The 20,888-nt window shown below is 39.1% G+C and overlaps 1 protein-coding gene across 1 annotated transcript; it reads right to left on the reverse strand.

The window, feature by feature from the left end:
* Positions 1–2,234: 2,234 nt before the first annotated feature.
* Positions 2,235–20,887, reverse strand: SCP2 (sterol carrier protein 2). Its single transcript, XM_021529571.2, has 16 exons — positions 20,733–20,887; positions 18,743–18,797; positions 18,122–18,193; positions 17,466–17,597; positions 16,704–16,768; positions 15,568–15,694; positions 14,822–14,885; positions 14,459–14,545; positions 13,696–13,846; positions 12,786–12,933; positions 11,088–11,195; positions 9,204–9,357; positions 6,608–6,701; positions 5,901–6,030; positions 4,373–4,452; positions 2,235–3,117 (listed from the first exon to the last, which is right to left on the reverse strand). Exons 1-16 carry the CDS (start codon positions 20,772–20,774, stop codon positions 3,022–3,024), a joined length of 1,605 nt encoding a protein of 534 aa, XP_021385246.1. The 5' UTR covers positions 20,775–20,887; the 3' UTR covers positions 2,235–3,021.
* Between the last annotated feature and the right edge of the window lies 1 nt (position 20,888).

Consider the following 20,888-nt stretch of genomic DNA (forward strand, 5'->3'; position numbering starts at 1 on the left):
GTTGTCATATTCTAAGACTGCAGAATGTTCATGGAGGATTTGGGATTTCTAGAAAAAGACCTGTTCCCTCACTCCCAGAAAAATCAGAGGAAGTATTATACAAAAAAATTACTCAGCAAGTTGTAACAAAAAGAAGGTATTGAAAGTGAAGCAACACAGGACAGATGTCAAAAGATGACATTAGCAGGTAAATGGAGTAAATACACAACTTTGTCCTTTACTCATCTCCTTAAACCCTGCAGAAATACCAGCCTGACCAGTCCTCTCAGCTGCAGGCTGTTTAAACCTTTGCACTACTCCCTCTACCTACTGCTGATGGGAATGGAAGGTTTAAGCTGGGATTTTTGTTTTAAGAACATCATAGCTGCAAATGCTCAAGCCTGAAAGCCCCAGGCCTGTGCAAACCCATATTTCAATGAGGGAAAAATAAGGGCCTTAGCCTTGGACATTATTCCTCTTAGTAGCAAACAAACTCCAAAGATATTTTTTCACTTTTTTTTTCCCTTCACATTTCTGTGCAATTTTTCCCCTTAAAGAACTTAATCTCATTCTGCAGCTGAGCACATCTTACCTGAACTGTTACTGGGATGGACTACTATTATCAACGGTACCTTGTTTACATTTCAAAATTAATTTGGCCAACAGTGGCCAAAGGTATTTTGTGTGTGCTCAAAATTCTTGAAAAAGGCATGTTCTTAGCTTGCATAACAGATATCTCAGAGTTCTTCTGGTAGTATCAGTAATTCAAGAGGAGGAACAAATTGCTTTCTGGACAGAATTATGGCTGCAATCCTGTAAGTCCCCTTTGTTTTAACCCACAAGCCAAATGGCAAGAACATAGGAAAAAGCAGTGAATACAAAAGCAAGTGTTATTTTACAGAGTTAAACACTGCCTTCATTTGAGAGATATGACTCCTATCTATTCCAATCCTTTAGATAAGTCAATAAACAATGCTCAGGAGGAAACTGTTCATATGACCAGATTGTACTTGTAAAAGTTTACAGTGGAGCAATGCCATATTTGTCCTAATTAACAGAAAACTAATGCCTTGGAAAAGATGATGAACAGTGGGGTCACAAATGTTGATTCATCCAGATATTAAAAACCAGGCCTGAGCACTGAGTTTGTGGGCAGTAGAAGACAGCTGAAATTCAGTATAAATGAACTGATGCATATAGAACAATAATTTAAAATATTTGTTTCCCAGTGCAGAAATAAGCACTGAGTTAGCATGAAAGGAATGAGCCCCCAGTTTTAAGAGATCTAAGAAAAGATCATCTCAAAACAAGGAGTGATCAGAAAAGCAACTGGAGAAAGAAAAATATAGATAGAAAATGCTCTTGTACCTTAAAAAGTTTTTAACAGGACAATTGGAATGCCACATACAGCAAGGATACCTGGATGGTTACAAGGGTCTCTCCATGTGACACAGTTAACAGATGACCTCTCTGTAAGCTGTGAAGCCTGAAGGTGACAGGACAAGAATATAAACACCAGGAGTGCTCTGAACCTGTTCACTGTCCTTCCAGTAAAATAAAAAACCCCACAAAAAAGCCCCCAAAAACTAAGAGTACAAAAAACTGCACTGTACAGGACAGAAAAGGAGTAAGTTAAATTCTATATGATGTGTAGGTACAGAAACTCATAAGCCATGCTAAAAAAGCTGTCCAAGGATTCCAAAAGGGACTGGACAAACTCATGAAAGACAGACTGGATTGAATCCAGACATATTCAATTCTGGCTCAAATTGGTGAGCTGGGAAAAAAAATGGCAATCAGTGGTAGTTAGGAAAGTACTCTGAGTAAACAGATGATTGGCCATCTTCATCTTCCTTCCAAGGTATCAACAGGGAGAAAATCCAGGGGGCCAGAAGGATTTTTGGTCTGATGCAGCAGAGCCATTCTAACTGCTCAGCAATCTGTCACCATTCCCAATAGGAGGCAGAACGATTGGCTTGAATTTGCTCTTTTTTATTATTATTTTGATTAAGTCAGGAATGTGAAAGTTTCAGTGTAAGTTCCTCAGCCACAGCCCAAGTATGTGAGGATGTGAGATGTGCCTACTGGACTGAGATGAAATTTATGGATGATGTACTGACAATGCCTGAGGAGGAAAAAGTGGATGCCTTCAGGTGTCCTTTGTGACAACCTAAATAAAATACTCAGTTCAGTACATTAACATGAAATCCATATTTATAAGTCTGAGAAAAAGACACACAGAAGAACAGGAAAAGTATATTTAATTCTCTATTAAACTTCCAACCAGAATACATTTTCCCAAAACAGAACTTAAAGCTTTTACATAACTGACAAGAATTTCATCATGATCAACACCAGATTTTACCAGGAGAAAACAGGTAACATACTGATTATCTTCTCTCTCTGCTCTCCTGGCAAATCTAATCTCTTTTCAAGGTGAAGAATTATCAAATCCTGTAAACCTCCAAGCAGCATTCTAGTTCCTGCTTACTTCTGGATATTTTGTTTATTTTTTAATTCCAAAGTAGTAATAAGAAAAGTATTTTATAGCAAATTCCTAAAACCTCTTCTAAAAAAACGTTGTTAGAGATCCCCTTTACAAGATCATTTTAATGTAAGCAGCAGCAAATTGGATAGAATGGAAGTCTGAAAGCATTTGTATGATCTGCTATTACAGTCTTTAAAAAATGCAACTCACTTCATTGCTATGCCAAACTATTTATAACTTTCCTCTCTTCCTTCCCAACTAACCTCAACAACAGTAAGCAGCCTAATTCAGCTCTAATTTTTACAAAATTGTCCATATTGATTAGAACAAAAGCTTTCACAAAGCCCCACCATGTACCATTTGTAAGTGTTAGTGCCTCAAGCTTAGCCATAGAGAAACCAATGGAATTGTTAAGAGATTTAAGTTCTCTAACCACAGAATTTAGGTGAGAGAGGTCCAATCAAACCCAGGCTGTGCCATATTATTGATAATGTCTAGTTTAATTCTACTTTTTTGTCAAGAATATCAAGTACTGACTATTCACTCTACTGAACTCAAAGTTTAGCTTTGCCTGGCTGGAGCTGTAGATTCTGAAGTTTCATTGCCATGCCCATGTTCCCAGAAATCTTCAGTTTGCCTTGAAAGAATGCCTAAAAAAAAAAAAAAGATTCTGTGAAATGCAATACAACATGTTATCCCAAATGCACCCCTCCAGACAGTTATGGATTCTTATGGATGAGCAGTTTGGCATTTCCAACAGTTCTGGCACCTCACCTCCAGCAATAAATGCATTGTCTGGCTATAGAACTGCAAACTGAGGAAGCTGTATTCTTATTATATTTTTGACACCTAAAGAGAATAAACTTGCTTGTTTCTTAGATTATCACAGCCACAGGTCTGTACCTGGAGCAGGCAGAACACCCCATGTTTGGGTGGTGACTGCTCAGAGCAGACAAGCTCATTATTTCAACTGCAAAGAATAAAGCCACAGTGACAGCAGGTGCCACAACTGATTTCTTAGTTCAATCCTCCTCAGCCTTAACTGGCTTTGCTCCTGATCAATTCAATTTTACAAATGTCTGTTTGTGAAGCAGACATGCAGAAAATTTGGATTTTTTTCCTCCAGACCTTGTAAGGTGATAAACTGCATGCACCAAAATACCCAAACTGTAGATGTAAAGCTGGAGCTGCTTCTGAATTTCTACATGTCTATTACAACATTTCAATAATGTGTTTTATCTTAAAAATGCTCCTAGACACATTTGAGTTTGCAGAATTTACCCCATGGTTACCAGATGAAAATCTTGAAACAGTTACCCAGAGCATTTCAAATTTGGAAGCACAGAACAGCAACTTAAAATTAACTTAAACATCTGGTTTACTTGTACACTAGGACTGCTTTAGGCATACAGAGGAATAAAAAAAAATAAACCAACCAACCAACCAAAAACCCCACAAACTCCCCACCCAACAACAACAAATGACAGGCACTCAGTAGATGCTCACCTCAATTTCTACTTTCCAGCATCAAGATGACTCCTTACACTAATGTCAGCTCTGGGGGTAAAGCCCTCCAAAGAGAGGCCCACATTCCTTCTCTCTCATGGCCAGTTGCAAAAACTGGCTTGCCCCTCTTCTCTGCAAACCAAGCACTATTATATCTCCTCCTGGGATATAGCACAGGACACATCCCTGCAGGATATCTGACATACATCCCTGTCCTTTCTTGATGAATCCCACTTTGGGTGATTTGTTCAGAGCACACCAAGAATTGTCATTTTTCAGATCAGCCATGGCAGTTTTGGATGAAAACATTCAAATGATGAATGATGAAGTTTGATGATTCAAACTTAAACACATTCAAAACAAACCATCCAGTTCCCTGATCATCTTTGCTGTACTTACTGTCTGAGGGTTCATTTTGCCAGTCATGAGTGCCAGCAGATCAGTGTCAGCCATTGTGATTGTACAATCTGCCTTCTTATCTGCAAGACAGGAGTTAAATGAAGATTCAAACTCAGAAATGAAAACAGTTATAGGAGCTACAACTACATGGAGAATCCTTTCAGACCACAGGTCAGCAAATGATTCCTGAAGTATGTACAAGCAAGAGCCACTAAAAAATATCAGCAAGAGGCCACCCAAAGCCAACAGGCAGCTGGGCCACCTTGTAGCACAGACCACCCCAACACTGAAAAAAGATGGGCCTTCCTGAAAAGCTAAGCAAATTAATTCCTTCAAAATAAATAATAATCTACTTGTATCCAGACAGAATGTTCATTGCAAGCACTGATAATCATCTTCCAGTTTTATCAAGCTTATATTTGCTAGTATGAAGATCAGCTTGAAATAGATGAGTTTTCCCCTGTGACACTCTCAAGATATTCATTACAGACATTTCAGGCATTTCCTGCCCTCTCCTTCCATGGGAACAACATGTGCACTCTGAAAACATTCATTTGAATTAATTCAAGTACAGAAGTTTCTAGGATCTTCTTCTTACCAGAAGTAAGCTGGAAAATTATTTTAATAAACTCTGACATAAATACTGATGTGTAAATCAAAGACCTAAAACCTGCATACATCTTTTCCTGCACTCATCTTATTATTAGACTGAAATCTATGATAGAATTGTTTCCCATGCAACAGAAGACTGTGGTCTTCTTTTTGTAATAACATAACAATGAATTTCTGAATAAATTCCCCTGTCATGTTTTTAATTAAAAGTTTGTAATGCAGGTTCATGGATATATCAGATTTTGAGGACTGGCTCTTACCTTTGGTTTTTTTGTTTTTTTTTTTTTCATTTTCATTACTAGGGTGTATGACTTCAGATTCAAGACAAGACATATTCATGGCAAGGGTACCAATCTCGTGTCTTCAATATTTTTATGGGGCTCCACAACACCACCCAGTCTATTTTTTATTTCTGCCTTTTTCAGAATGGAACTTGAAGTTTATGTCACTGGTACAGCACTGAAACCAATCAAGTTTTATTGCTTAACTACCTGCAGAGGAGAAGTAACTTGACAAGGCAGACCAGTTTACTGCTTACCAGTGTCTCCAACAAAGCAACTGAAGAAACAGCTACAAATTACACTTTTGGCCTAAATTTTAAGCAGTGAGAACAACAAAATCCCTGAGGCTTAATTTTCACTTCTTTTTTTCCATTCTGATTCCTGTGAAATCATATGACAGATCTACCTGTAGCCTCTAAGAAAATACACTATTATCTCTAGAAAGATTCAGTGTAGAAGATGTTTAGTTCTTGGTATGAAACACCATGGATTAAAATTGCCAATAATAAGAAAAGTTTAAAATTAAGGTAGCTCTACATCATTTTTGCTCAAGGTCGCTACAGCCTGAACGAATATGAGCCTGTATTTGTTAGTTTTATGTGTGCTGTGCAATGGCATAACAAAAGAGCACTGACCTGAATTAACTGCCACAGAACCTTTGCCATTCTTCACATCTACTATCCAAGTTGCTTCTTTCCCACCAGGACCATCTTTTACTTTGAAGGCAAAGATTCCACCAATTTTCTTAACAAATTGCTCTCCTTCCTGTAATGACACAGAATGGGAAAGTAATTTAACATAATTTTCAGTTAGTCTTAATTCAACAGAAGTAATTAAAAAACCTTCACCATTTCTACTAATATAAAAGTATCTATTCCCTCCATTAGGTATCATTTAAACAACCATCAAAAAAAATCTAAACAAACAAAAAAACCTCAAACTATGACTATCTATATTGAAATCTATTAAACTAAGAGAAATGGTTCTAATAGCCTTGTCCTGACATAAGTTTGACAAAATACAATTTCTTCTTCTAATCACACTTAAAAAGCAAGCACCTAACACCAAACACAAAGTTTCTTTGGTTAGTTAGCAAGCTTCTCACATACAATCTAAATTTGCCTCCACTGAAATATTCTTATGCAGATAAGAACTATCTGGAAAAAAGGTAACTTAAAATCATGGCACAGTGTAAAAGTTTCTGGCAAAATCCAAATCTATAGCATTTGTTTCAATGAGCAGTTCTGAAGAAGTGGTGGATGCTAATACATTTCCAACAGGTTTCACACACATTCTGCTGTCAATTAAAATCCTGTTGTAGGTAAAAGAAGTAGTTAAATACCTCTTGGAGCCTCTTTTCAATCTCTTTGAAGACCAGGTGTGCTTTAAATCCATCCACAGCTGCACTGAGAGGCACAGCTGCAATACGGTCATTGCTGAAACAAAAACCCCATTCATTTAAACACTTCTAATCACATTTGCAACATCAAATGATCACCAATAGGCCTAACACCAGCAAGAAACAGTTCATCAGTATAAAGCAACTCTGGTATCAAAGTGAAGCTTGCTCTCTTGCCAGCCTGAACTACAATCACTCCAGATATCTGGGTGTTCTGTGTGTATGAACTGAAGATTAATTTTATAATTTAAGTAAATCATTACTCTTATTCCTGATACTCTGGAGAAATCACCCTGCATGGCCTGAAAGCAACATGGAACCCAATTCTTGATTTCTGCAGGGGCACACAGAGCCAAAGTACAAAGAAACATCCAAAGAAACGGCAATTCAAGCAGCAGGAGGAACAGGCTCACTGCTGTTACCATCTCTTGGCAGCAGAGCCCAGAACTGTGGTCAGGTTTGATACTGCTGAAGTGACAGAATTGCTCAGGAAATGTTGCTGGAACTTATTGGGGTGGTACTGACACTGCCCTGCAGATGTGTGACAAGGTAGCAACAGTGGGCACTGTCTTGTCTGAAGGAGATATATCCATTTTGCTAAAAAACCAAGGCTGTACTAACAGGATGGAAACTGTAAGGCTCAGAAAAAGCACTGTCTTGTCTGAAGGAGATATATCCATTTTGCTAACAAACCAAGGCTGTACTAACAGGATGGAAACTGTAAGGCTCAGAAAAAGCCACCAAACAAAAAGCAGAACTGTTGCAAAAACTAATGCAAAACTGATCAAGTCCTGCTGCCTTGATGCACGTTCTTACCAGCCATTACTAAAGCCACAGGCTTGATCTGGAACCAGTCACTAACTGTACTGTAGGCAAGTGATGTGAAGGATCTTCATAAACACGGAATTTCACCACCTTTCCCTTAATTACACAATGCACATCATAACTCACTTACATAAGGGGTGTCTGAGCACATCAGCCACTGCTCCATTCCAGTCTGACACACACTGGTGCAACTCCCTGTGTCAGGGATGTCCCACACAGAGCCTTTGGGAGAACTAAAGGGCTTTAAGCTTCTCTAGTATAAGATGAAATGAGTATTGCTAAGATTTCTCTGGGTTGTCTTGTACTTAAGACAGTATTTTAAAAATTCTGAACACCCGTGAAGGTGAAATGAGCCATAGGAGATTAGACTTAAGTTCTTCAGGAGAAATATTATCTGTACATGAAACAGGACTACTTCTAGCCGCACCTCAAGACTGATGATATAAAAATAACAACATTTTCCATAAAGTGACAGTAATTTTAAAGACAAAGCTCAAAGCAATGGGAAAAGGTGTAGTCCCTCTAACAGTCTTTCCCCTCAGATTTAAAACTGTACTAACACCCACTGACAAGTTATGTGAGCATGTTTGCAGAGAATCCATATCTATATTTTTTTCCCACATGGTAAAACCTTTTACAGATTAAAAAAGAGACAGAATTATCACTGACACTACAAAAAGTCACTGCTGCAGCCCTTGAAAGTTCAGTGGTTTTTCTCATCACCTCATCCACAGGTTATATTGTCACCTCCCAGGAATTGCACAGGTTTAGCTGAAACAGATGTTAGAAATATGAGCTGGGAGGGAGGGGTGTGTTTCTTTCTGAAAGGCCAGTGTATGATAAATTCTGCTGTTCACAGGTTTTCAAAGAAAACAAAGAACTGAGATTAAAAGCCATAATACCCACAATAAGCAGGTCAATCTTTCTAAGGAAATCTGAAAGTGAAAATGTAAAGGGAACTGCATTGTAAGTCTTCCCTAAAATACCAGAATAATACAAATTTTAAGTGTTTTCTCTCAATTCCTGTCCATTCGAGCACTGAGCTACAGCAGAGTGCACACAACTTCATATCAGTGTTCTCTCACCTGAAATAGGCTATAATTGTACATGCAAATTCTGTAATCAGTAACACACCATAATTCTGAGGAATTACACTATCATGTGAAACATGGCTGAAAGCAATCCTTCACAGAGCTAAACCACTAACATTGTAGCAATGACAGCAGTGGGTTCTCTGTTCTCATGAATGTCTTGCTGGTGGCATCTTGGCAGATCCCTAGTGTCAATTAATTAACTTTAATGTGTCCTGTTTTAGTCTTGGAATGTTATTTTAATTTATTTGGTAGCTTTCTTCCTCCAAACATCACTCTTCCTTACAAGAGCCATTTCTACGAGGCAGTCTGAGCACTGAGAGTCACTGAAAAGCTCAATGTGACACGAGAGTGTGTGAGTTTAAACCTCATTACAGACCTGCAGTGCTGCAGGTACACAAGAGTCACACGTGTTTTGGTTTACAGGGCAATCTCCCCGTGGAGCCGCGGCAGTAACTCCAAACAGCGAAGTTCTGCGGTTGCAGGGAGCAGGACAGGCAGGCTGGGCCAGCAGCGCTCTGTCCCCGCGCTGTGCGCAGCCCCAGCCGGGCGCTCCGGAAGGCCTGGCAGCGCGGCCCGCGGTTCCCTCCGTGCCGGGGAGCCCCCGGCGTGTGTCGGCTCACCTGCCGTCCCCGGGGAAGCCCATCCTGAAGAGCGTCACGACCACGGCGCCGCCGAGCCCCAGGTTGTGCTGCAGCGCGACCTTCGCCCGCGGCACCTGCCGCCGCCCCGCCAGCCCGCGCAGCTGCCAGCAGAGCTCCGCGCACTGCGCCAGCCCTGAAACATCGAGCGCAGAGCCGCCTCAGCGAGCGCCCGCCGCACGCCCAGCGGCCCGGACACCCGCCCGCCCGAGCGGCGGCAGAGAACGGGCCGACCTTGCAAACCCGAAGGACGGGCAGCCCACTGCATCGCAGCCCTGACACTGATGATGTTCACCCGCCGGTCCGCAGCCAGGGCCCGGTCCCGCCGCACGCACAGAACCACGGAGTTGATTCGGTTGGAAAAGAGCTCCAAGATCGAGCCCACCATGCCCAAGCACCGAGTGTCAGCTAGACCGGCACTAAGTGCCATGGCCAGTCTTCCCTTCAACACTCCACCACCTCCCAGGGCAGCCCATTCCAATGTTTGACCATCCCTTCTGTGCAAAAATTCCTCTTGATGTCCAGCCTAAACCTCCCCTAGCACAGCTTGAGGCTATGTCCTTTCATCGTGTCTCCAGCTGTCTGGGTTACAACCCTTCTTTCATGGAGCTGGAGAGAGTGAGAAGGTCCCCCCTGAGCCTCCTCTTCTCCAGGCTGAGCCCCCCCCAGCTGCCTCTGGAATTCCTCACAGGATCTTTGCTCCAGAATTTCCCCCAGCTCCATTGCCCTCCTCTGCATGTTCCTCAGACTTTTCTCTTTTCCCAGTCTCTTCCTCTCCCTTAACCTGGACAACTTACTGCACAGGTCTTTGGACAAGGCAAAGAATCTACATTTCATGCACTGAACTGTATATATTGCCAATTGAAACACTATGAAGAGGAGAAGTTAAGAAATTTTAAATTCCAGTCATAGATGAGAAGGAACAGGTTTCATTCACATCCTCTCAGCCTCAAGGAGAGGGTGTGTACTGTGGTGCAGCCTGCCCTGGAATGGTTTGGATATTTAAGAGGATTTACACGACCCTTGTTTAGCATATAACTGGCCTCAAGACTGTTTCCAAGAGAAATGAAGTTGACAGGCTAAGACTTGTCATTTTCTGCATTTTACTGACTCTTCCTCCATCCCATGGCACTGGAAAAGCAAGAATGCCACTAAGCGTCTCTGCTTTTATCACTGTGTAACTGACAAAAATTAACATAAACCTGGCAATGCAATACTCTCACCGTTACAGATATCCACAGTCGCATTTTTCTGGAACCCTTTTTCTCTAAAGTTTCTTAACACTTCCCCTGGCCCCCACACTTAACTGCATATTGTATCTCACGGTTACAACTGTTCAGATTAAAATTTGGTGTTTCACAAGGTTCAGTTTTCTTCAGTTTCCTGATAACTTCTCATTTCCAAACAAGGAGGGTGAATTATCTTCACAAATCCAACACAGTTTAAAGAAAGAGAAAAAAAAAAAAAGGTGGGGGGGAATCTATGCTGCTGGGAAATGGTGACCAAGTTATCTGTTGTAAACATCAGATAAATATTTTGACATCCAAGACTTAACAAAATAGGCTTCTAGTACAGCTAACAATGGTACAGGCTATTCAGAGACAGTAAAAATCCCCAAAACCAGAATTTTAAAGGATGACATCATATTAGAATAGTTATTCAAATACTATTCTGAAGTTGTCCTATTGAAAAATTATTTAGGAAAGGTTAAGCTGTGTTAAATTGCTCCAACACTTGGATTATTTGGAAAGAAAATTGTGAAGAAGCTTTGAGGCCCTCATGTTTCAAACACACTGGTAAGCACCTGCCTGCTCAAGAGCTGTATCTCTTATGTAATGGGTGTGATTAAATGAAGGTTTTGCATACCTGTGGCACCAAGAGGATGTCCCTTGGAAATCAAGCCACCACTTGGATTAATAACCCATTTTCCTCCGTAAGTATTGTCTCCTCTGTCGATCAGGTCACATGCTCTTCCTATAAAACAGTATTCATGTAAGAAAAATGTTCTTTTTTATTTGTAAGTGATTTTTCAGTTCTGCTGTAATTTATCAGAGATGCTGCATGTCAGTCAAACCCTAGGAAATGTTACAGCTCATCTTTCACAAAGAGGAAAAATTGGCAAAACTACATTAATGACACTTGCTTATACCATTGGAGAAAGCATAACATGAAAGCAAAGCATTTGGTACAAAAGTTATTTTTAATTTGCAGTTTAATTGTTCTATAGATATATACAGCATTATTATATAATCAATGTAATAAAGCTATTTATATTTTGTTCATGAAACTGCAGTGATAACTATATTTTCTGTAAGCTGTAATTTGTGACCCCTAGGACTAGGAGGGTGAACACAATCCCTCACCACAAAGGCCAACTAATGGTACCTTGGGTTGTATTAAGACATTAAAACAGTGAATGAAACCACTCAGAAAATTAATGTTTAGAATTGTTCAGCTTTCCAGACTATAGACAATTCTCCCTTTTAACCAGCTCTTACTCATTTATTCTTGTACCAGCTTCTTCAGCCTACATTACTAACACTGAAGTCTAAAAAAGGTCTGTCATGGTTCCATGGTGCCATTAAATGACAACACCAAGTTAGACTTACCCATCTAAATCCACAGTGGTTTATGCCATTTCATTAATCTTTATGCCTAATTAGTCTATCATTCCAAGATAAGTTTCATATACTATTAAGGCCAGACTGACAAAGGGTTGTGAGAACAGCACTATTAAATAACCATGCACAAGGCTAATTAGTCAAATAGACAAGTAGCACTAAGATTATTCTGCATCAATTAAAGGAATGAACCTAAAGAGTTTAATGTACCTGTTGAAATATACCTGTCAAACATTTACCATTTTTGCTGCAGATACCATAAAAACACAGCAAAAATTGCAGTAGAAAGCAAACATTCAAAGGCAAACACATAAGTCTTCCTGGAATTCCATAAATGTCTGTTTCAGTGAGAAAGCTCAGACTTAATATACCACCTAGTGCCAGAATATGGTATTTCCTCACAATTAGTTAAAAACAAATTTGAGAAAGATTGTATCAGATAATAATCTATGCACAGCAAGAATATGTTTAGAATTTAATTATATCATGAACTGAAATAGCAGTTCAATGCAATATTTATTTGAAATCATAAAACACCCTCTTCAGCAGAAAATTTTAATGATTTTACTTACATACACAGGGCTAAATTTCACTGCCATTGAATCTGTTGTAAATCCAGAAAATTCACTGACATTAAACTAAACTGGACTGAGCATTGCTACACAGTTGACTTTAGATGCATGTTGACAACTTGCCAATAACTCTGAGGCAAAGCTGTTTCAAAGATCAGTGACTTGCTAAGGCCCCTCACAGGGAAATCTTCTCCTATATTTATATTCTTAAAAGGAAATACATAGATGGAGGGAAATCTTGGGGTAAGATTATGGTAGAATACAGCTCCAAAAAAAAGGGGCCTAAGACTGAAATCACATGAGTTCTTAATTTGGGTATTTTTGGTGCTTTCCATTTTAATAAAAATAATTATCTCCACTGCTGCTGTTACCTTCTGGACACAGTCCCAGAGCTTCGTAAGTGATGAACTCATTAACTGAGAAGCAGTCATGAAGTTCAATCACATCAACATCTGTAGGTTTCAGCCCTGCTTTTTCAAAACATTTTTGTGCAGCTTTTTTAGTCATGTCATAGCCAACCTGAGAAAAGGAGAAATTCTATGTTAAAATATCATTACAGAAATATAGCTCACAGTTTAATTTTTGCACCTAATTTTAACTGTGCTTCTATACATCCTGTCAGTGAAATAAGGAGATAGTATTCCGATTTATTTTAGTGCATCACGTGTCAGAGTTTGATATTCATACAATAAAAAATGTCTAGAAAGAAATAACACATTCTAAGGGTTATTGTTGGCATGCAAAACCTTTCTGGGGAATATCCTCTACTTCTTTAATCTTGATCACAACCCAAATTGTTCCTTTGCATGATTCAGACCAACAGATTTGAAACAAATCCTGAAATTGTCATGTTACGTTTTTCTATGAGCCACCTGATTGTTTTAAATTTCATTACTGTTATAAAGAGAAAAATGAAAGGAATTTTATTTTGTTGTTAAAGTCGCTTAAAAGATAGCCTGTAAATAATTTGTTAAAAACTAGGTTTCTGATAGCCTGTTTATATGTTACTTATTGTCATTCCACAATCATACTCCTTGCTTATTCCATATCTGTCCAAATGAAATCAATTTTACAGTCACCACAAAGCATTATGTTTGCTCACTTAGATGAAAATGTTTCTAGCATCACTAGGACTTGCAGGTACTTAAAAAAAACACTAAAAAAACCCAAAAACAAACAAAAACAAACAAACAAAAAAAACACCAGCCCAAAACTATAAACAAAAGAAACTCAGAAAAACCACCCCAAAGAGTACCATGGAATACAGAATTGTAAACCTACCATCTTCATACAACTGTTTCCTTCAAATGTGCTTGGATAATCAGTACTCATTACTTGTGCTACAATTTCCACAGCTTTTGGCTGCAACTTATGCCTTTTCACAAACTCCTCATTAGCCAAAATTGCAGCTGCAGCACCATTTGATGTTGGACTGATTGAAAGAAAAATAATGATGTTATTGTTCTAAATCAGTAATGTCAATCTTCATTAGACTGTTGATCTTCCATAGATTTATATTTTAATACAAACCAAAAAACCCAACAAACAAAACCCCACTTTCTTTGGCTGATACCACTGAAACTATAAATTCCATCAGTGCTTACTGGACACTTTCAGTAATATTTATACCAGACATTTGAAAATCATTGTATTGAAATAGAAATGTGTCACTAAAGTTTTTCAATTAAGAACAAATCAAAGCTTCTCCTTGGCTATAAACATATATACATTCCAAGAGTGCTTAGGAAAGGCTGAAGAGGAGAATTAACATTTAACAGCAATAGATGCACATTAGTAAAAGAACAGAATTACATGAGAACCCCAAAGTACAAAATTTATTTCAGCTCAGAATATTACACTGAGAGCAAGTATCTAGTGTTCAGTCATGACAAGAGTTTTCACATTTGTCTTACTTATAAAAAGTTCTACTTAAAGCAATCTGTAAATTATAACTGCCACAAAACCAGACTTTGTTTAAATAGATGTCCTACCATATTTGTCTTAACATCAAGATCTATTTCACAATGCAAAGTCCTCTCCTTACCAACACTGTAAGACAGTCAAGTAATCAAAAATTTTGCGAGAATGCAGAACTTCATCTAACGTATACTCCTTTTGGAACTGGGAATACCTAAGGAAAACACACAGATGCCACCTCAGATTGAGCAGCACACATACTAGTATCACACTACTAGGCAGCTATAGAGCTCTCTTTACAAAGTATAAGGCATTGGATAGAGAATTAATTTTTCATATATTTCTAGAACAATTCATTTATTTTCTCATTTCATAATAAAGAACATATGCTGGAAATACTCTGAATATATTCTAAAAATACTAATTTGTTGTGCATGAATTTTTTTAACAACCAGGGATGTTGACTATAGAGGTAGAGTACGTGACTCACGGGTTGTTGGTTGAATGGCTGTGGTTCTTCCATGCAATTTTCGCAAAGTATTCTGGATTTGTCCCTGAAAAGGGGAAAAAAAAAAATATGTTTAAATACTTTGTTTACTCAAAGTATTTACTTTGCTGACATAACAGTTTAAATATAGTGTTGTAAGACTCTGATTTTCAGAAGCATCTTTACAAGAGACACACTGTGATGAAGACTTTCCTTAGAACTCAGCTGAGGTTTCAAAATTAGATATAGACTACTAAACATGGCTGAGTTTTAGCTGACAGAACAACCAACTCACATATTTAATACTTTCATAAAAATACAGAAAAAAGTGCATTTTATTTCATGTATTATTCTACTACTTTAACTTAAATGATCATTTTCTTATCAGTGCAGAAGAGCTGCAGTGAAATTGTAGAGTCTGAGTGCATATATTTTTTCATATAATAGCCTAAAAGTGCAAATAAAAGATGCACAACAGGCCAGGCTGTTATCTTGGAGACAATTCCTTATCTTGTCAGGGGGTAGCAAACAGCAGTGGCAGCAGCCTTGTGCCAGGTATTAAATCAAATCAAATACCCAACAGCTTTTGCCTAACAGCTCAGCCCCATGCCCATCTACCTGTCCTGAGGTACAGGGATAAAATGCAGGGAGTTATGCAACCTTAATGCCACCATTTCTTAAAACAAAATCCTATTACTTTTAAATCACTTCATAAAGAGAAAACAATGAAAAAATGTATGTTAACAGACCATATTTCTCCATATGTTCTTTGCCAGCGCTTGCAAACATCTGAGGTGCCACTGGAGCACTTGCTAGGCCATATTTATTTATCATAATTTCTAAATGTTTGTCCATAGGATTAGTTCTGTCTGCAAACTGAAAACAGAAATACAAAGCAAATAATAATTTCCTTTTCTTTTCAACACCACCACAAAACTGTCACAGATTTCAAAGAAATTAGAGGTTTTTCTAATATTTTAACAAGTCTCTGTGCAGTATGTTGCACTTCAGTGATATAATCATAAATATTGATAATTTCCCATCTATAAAAAAAGTAAATAAGCAGATAATGCTTGAGATTATAACCACTGCACTGATTCATGGCAAGAATCATTGCTACATGATTTCTATCACAGTCACTATTTTCAGCAAGGGACTTTGGGTATTTTTCACCTCACTTAAAATCCCATCATTTATATAGTTTCAAGTTATAAAATTAATACCCTAGTAGTATTTTCAATGAAGCATAGATTAAATATCCTAAAGCATGTTAAAAGCTAACTCTCTCATTTTTATCACTTGCTAAATTTAACATTTTTCACCCAAACTCCTTGAATATATTATCAAATTTGGCAGTTCTGCAGTTAAATGACATATGGGCTCTAATATTGCTTGCCTTAAGGCAAAATACAAACAAACCCACACATACTTCTCCAGTAAAAACAAATAAGAGTCAAGAAGCTCTTAGTTTTTGGGAGAGTGTGTTAACAGGTCAATCAAGTAAGTATCAGACCAGAAGACCCAGAATCTTTTCTTGATTTGCTGTGTTGTTTGAGAAAGACACTTCAGTTACTAAAAGCTTCAGTATTTTATCTGGTATTTTCATTTTCCCCCACTAACCCAGTCTTTAACATAATCTTGGCAAAATGCAACAAACATGACACATAAATTTCACATGGAATGTTTTATAATTTACTTTTTATAGTATGTCATAGCTACCATCAGAATCACAAAACTCACGAAAAGATTATTTAGATGAAACAAATGATTTCTTTTGTCATCATCTACAGCAACACAGTAAAGCAAGTGGTATATTGACAATACATCTCAGAGAATGATGGACTGTATCTCATGTACAAACATATCAAGTGTTTCAGACACTTACACCTGAAGCAAGAGATCCTTTTGCCATCCTCTCAAAGCCAAGTGCCAGAACACAATCTGCCAAACCTTAGAATAAAATAAAATATGTGGCTATTTAAAACACAATGTGTTTATAAATGACACTACGTACTAACAACTATTCCATTACAAGATATGTACACAAACACCTACCAGCTGCTCTTCCTTCCTCCTTTTTGAAAGAGTCAAAGTAAAATAGACAAGGTATTGATACAAAGATATTGATACCTAAGAATGAAAGATCACTACAGGACTGGGGTTTATTTTTAACTGTCTGACAGCAACTCTCATAGACAACCAAGCATTTATGTCTCAGCTACAAATACTAAACAATCATATACAGTGGTACTATAGTTCTCATTGCAGAAACATCAGCATCGGTGCAAGAAAGTATCAAAGTCCACAAAGGAACTGCAAAAATAGGAGGAAATACTCAAGCATGGTCCGTCAGTCTGCTCTCTCCCCTCCCTTCCAAAAATGTTAAACACTTGTATTAACTTCAAGTTAAAAGAAAAAATCTAAGTTTTTTAGCAGATTCTTCTTTTCACCCTGGAGAATCTAGTGCCTGGAGTACTGTAATGCCACTTGTTCTGCACTCCTCCAAACAATTATTGCAGAAACATTTAACTGGCAGAACTGACTGGGTTCATACAGCTCATGACACAGGAAAAGATACGTACATCCTCACACACCATCCTACAGCATCCCAGACAATCTCTTAGGTGCACAGAGCACAACAACCCACCTCCTTCTACAAGTTGTCTGGCCATGAACAAAGCAGTGGATCCAGTAGCACAGTTGTTGTTAACATTGATGATGGGAATGCCAGTTAGACCTAGACCATGGTAGATTGCCCTCTGCCCAGAGGTTGAGTCACCTTCAGATAGAAATACAACATTAAAATAAGGTACAAACTCACAAAAATTTTGCTTTTTTTCGTTTGCTGCACATACACTGCCATGTGCAGTGCTATTGGTGCACTGCTACCAATTAAACTGTAAACCTGAACTTCTGAGCAGTCACTTTGAGTAGGGCTCTCAGGTATTCAAATTAAAGAACCTCAGAAACAAGATGAAACTCTTCAGATTTTAAAGCCAGAAGTTTGTCCTGTTTCTGTTTCACAGGCTGGGAGTAAAAGGGACATAACTGGACTGGACAGAAGGGTCTTAGAGGTGTGGCTTGGGAGCTGCTCTAGGTATCACAGCAGACTGACCCTACTTCACTTGCCACAACACAGTCATTAATAGAGAACCAGAAGGAAAGTAAATGGAAAAATCTTTTTGGAACAGAAATAGATTTCCCCTCAATAGAAAGCTTATTGATGCCATTGCTCATACTTGATACACACGTAAGTCTACAATTGTCATAGAAGTCACATTCCAATAAAACAATAATACTCACCATAAACATAACCCACACATGCCTGCTTCACTGCTGAATAAGGAATCCCAGCATCAGCTAAAGCTGCCTGGCCTAAAAAAAAAGTTTAAAAGTTGGAAAAAAAGTTTAAAACTGAAGGTAAAATAAAAAAAAAAATCAGCTTTTACAACCACAACAAGCGAACCTAGAGTAGTATGTATGAGTCTTGCATTCACAAATGAGAGTTGTAGAAATCCTTTATTATAATGTGCAAACAATTAATATAGTCTTGTATCTCATAAGGACAATTTCACAGTATTTTGAGTTCTAAACAAGCTTCTTTATCTCAAAATTTCACCCAATCAATTTCATGCATTTCATTCTGTGCTCATGAACTAAGGTTGTTCATCCCAATGAGAGTAGGTTTTGAATAATATAGGTAAGTGCTCAATTATTTAAGTGCACAATCCAATTTAAAGCTATCCTGCTGACTTCAGCCTGGAAGGGCTGACCTGGACAGGTCAGTTATGGATTTGGTAAAAGTGCTCTGATTTTAAATCTGTTTTTTAGATCAGCTTTTCCTTTATATGTATAATAAAATATTGGCTGTAAGACCTAAACTAAGCATCAGGAATCAAACAAAATGCTTTCTTACTAAATTACCTGCTTCCTTAGCCATGTCAGGATAATCAGCACTCTTCTCACTAGGCTTTGAAAACTGGCAAGAAAAAAGTAAGGAAAACAAGGTGAGAGTAAATAACAGTGAGATTTAATTCATATTTTGCTCAAATTGGTATATTTAAAAGCCTTATATTTGATTTAGAAATAAGTTTTAAATAATGCAAAAGATGTAATTTCATTAACCCAAAAGTGCATGTACAAAATCTTTACAATTCCCAAGTACTGCTGCCAGACCCTGCAATGGCTAAAAGGAGAAAATAGTGCAACTTTATGGGAGCTGAGGGCCATTTCTGGTCACTGTTAAAGAAGATACATGGCTATGGAGATGGACAATAATCCTGTCTAAAGCCTTTGGGTGGGACATAGAATAATTATAATCTTCACCAATTCATCACAATATTCACTGAAGCTTTGATACATATTTCCACTTCTTTATTTTTTTTTTGTTATAATCCTATTTGTAACAAGAAAATATTTGTTCTTTGTAGAGAATTTATTATACCTTACTCCTCACTGATAGAGGTGGCATTTCTATTTTCTTTGTAGTGTGACTCATTAGAGACCACTACAAGTACATGTGGTTTGGATTTTTACATCACTAACAAAGTGTCACTGCTAAAAGAAATCCTCATGCTAACTACTTATAATCCTACAAATTTGATGTCCCCTGTAAGCATATGAAAGTTATTTGCTGCCTCCTTCTGCTTATGTCCCTGACTCCAGTCATTTGTACCACTTGGCTGTACTTTCTGCAGTGCTTCCTTTCATTTAGACAGAGACCCAACAGAGCAAAGGTCATAAGAAAAAACAGTTGGTGAGTTGATCATTGTAGAAGTCTGTAAGAGTGATTGATACTGCTTGGGCTAACAGAGAGGAGAAGAGAGTACTGACAATTCTTCAAGTCATGCTCAAGTGGTAACTGAGATGATCCACATCTGAAAATGCAGAGACTGGGGAGCTGACAGTTACACGGGAAACGTGGACTGTTGTTGTGAGAAGACATAACAAATTTTAGTAGTCATTATATCATTAGTGTTAATCAAAGACAAGCAATACAGACTTAAAAGATTTTATTGTAAAATACTTAAGATGCAATATGGTGTGTGACAAGTTTTACTTGTCTCTTCCATGAGGACATCACAAGTGAGCTCAATAACTACTATTACTACATTCTGTGATCTAGTCCAATAACCACAATTAACAGAATTGTCTTTAACCTTTCAGTTCCTCCCCTATCACACAACATGCTGGAGAAAGACCCATGCAGCAACAAGACAAAAAGTTATTATTTAAAAGGTGGCCAGGGAGTTTCTGACTACTCTAGAAAATACCAAAGTTATCTTGAGATTCATCTGTCTAGACAAAAGTGGTTTTTTTACTTGTCCTCTTTGAGAAGCATAAAATTGCTTAGGCTGGAAAAGCCCTTGAAGATCGAGTCCAATTGCTACCCCAGCACTGCCAAACCCAGGCTGCCTGTTCCTGGGTTTGACAACCCTTTCAGTGAAGGAATTTTACTTAATCCTAACTCTAACCTTAAATCCGCCTTGTGGAAACTTGGGGCCAAGTCCTCTCGTCCCATCACTTGTTACTTGGGAGCAGAGCCCCACCTGGCTACCAGCTGCTCCCGGGAGGAGCTGAGCGGGGCGAGCCGCGCGCTCACAACCCCGGGCCGGGACCAGAACCGCCCCAGCACACCCTGCAGGGCCCTGCCCGGGGACGGGCCCTGGGCCGGCGGCTGCGGGGCCACTGTGCCCGCCGCAGGGCTGCTGTATCGCCCTGTGGAGCACCGCCTTCCCCTTGGCCGGGTCCGCAGGCCCCGGGCGGGGTGAGCTTTGCGCTTTGTGCGGGGCCGGGCTCTGCCCGCGCGCCCCGTGAGGGCTCCGCCGCGCCGGGAGGGCGCGGGCGGCTCCCGCGGCACCTCCGGCTCGGCGGACAGGGCGGCGCCGAGGCCCGGGCCGGGACACGGCGGTACCTTGGTCATGCCGACGCCCACCACGAACACCCGGCGCTGCATGGCGGCGATGTCGGCGGGACAAATCTTCCTTCCCCCGCTGCTGTCGCCGCGTCCCGCGGGCCCCCAGCGACGCCGGGCGCGGAGCGAGCGCCCGGGCCGTGCACCCGCCCCTTA

Source organism: Lonchura striata, chromosome 9 (assembly GCF_046129695.1).
Source record: "Lonchura striata isolate bLonStr1 chromosome 9, bLonStr1.mat, whole genome shotgun sequence".
Taxonomy (NCBI): domain Eukaryota; kingdom Metazoa; phylum Chordata; class Aves; order Passeriformes; family Estrildidae; genus Lonchura; species Lonchura striata.

What these genes read in the sequence shown, in the direction of transcription:
- SCP2 (XM_021529571.2), bottom strand. Translation starts at nt 20,774, where the DNA reads ATGCAGCGCCGGGTGTTCGTGGTGGGCGTCGGCATGACCAAG. An exon ending in AGAACATATGGAGAAATATG is followed by an intron (nt 14,886 to 15,567) that starts GTCTGTTAACAT and finishes TCCCCTTTTCAG; the next exon opens with GGACAAATCCAGAATACTTT. An exon ending in TTGACTGTCTTACAGTGTTG is followed by an intron (nt 13,847 to 14,458) that starts GTAAGGAGAGGA and finishes TCTTTCAATCAG; the next exon opens with TCCAACATCAAATGGTGCTG.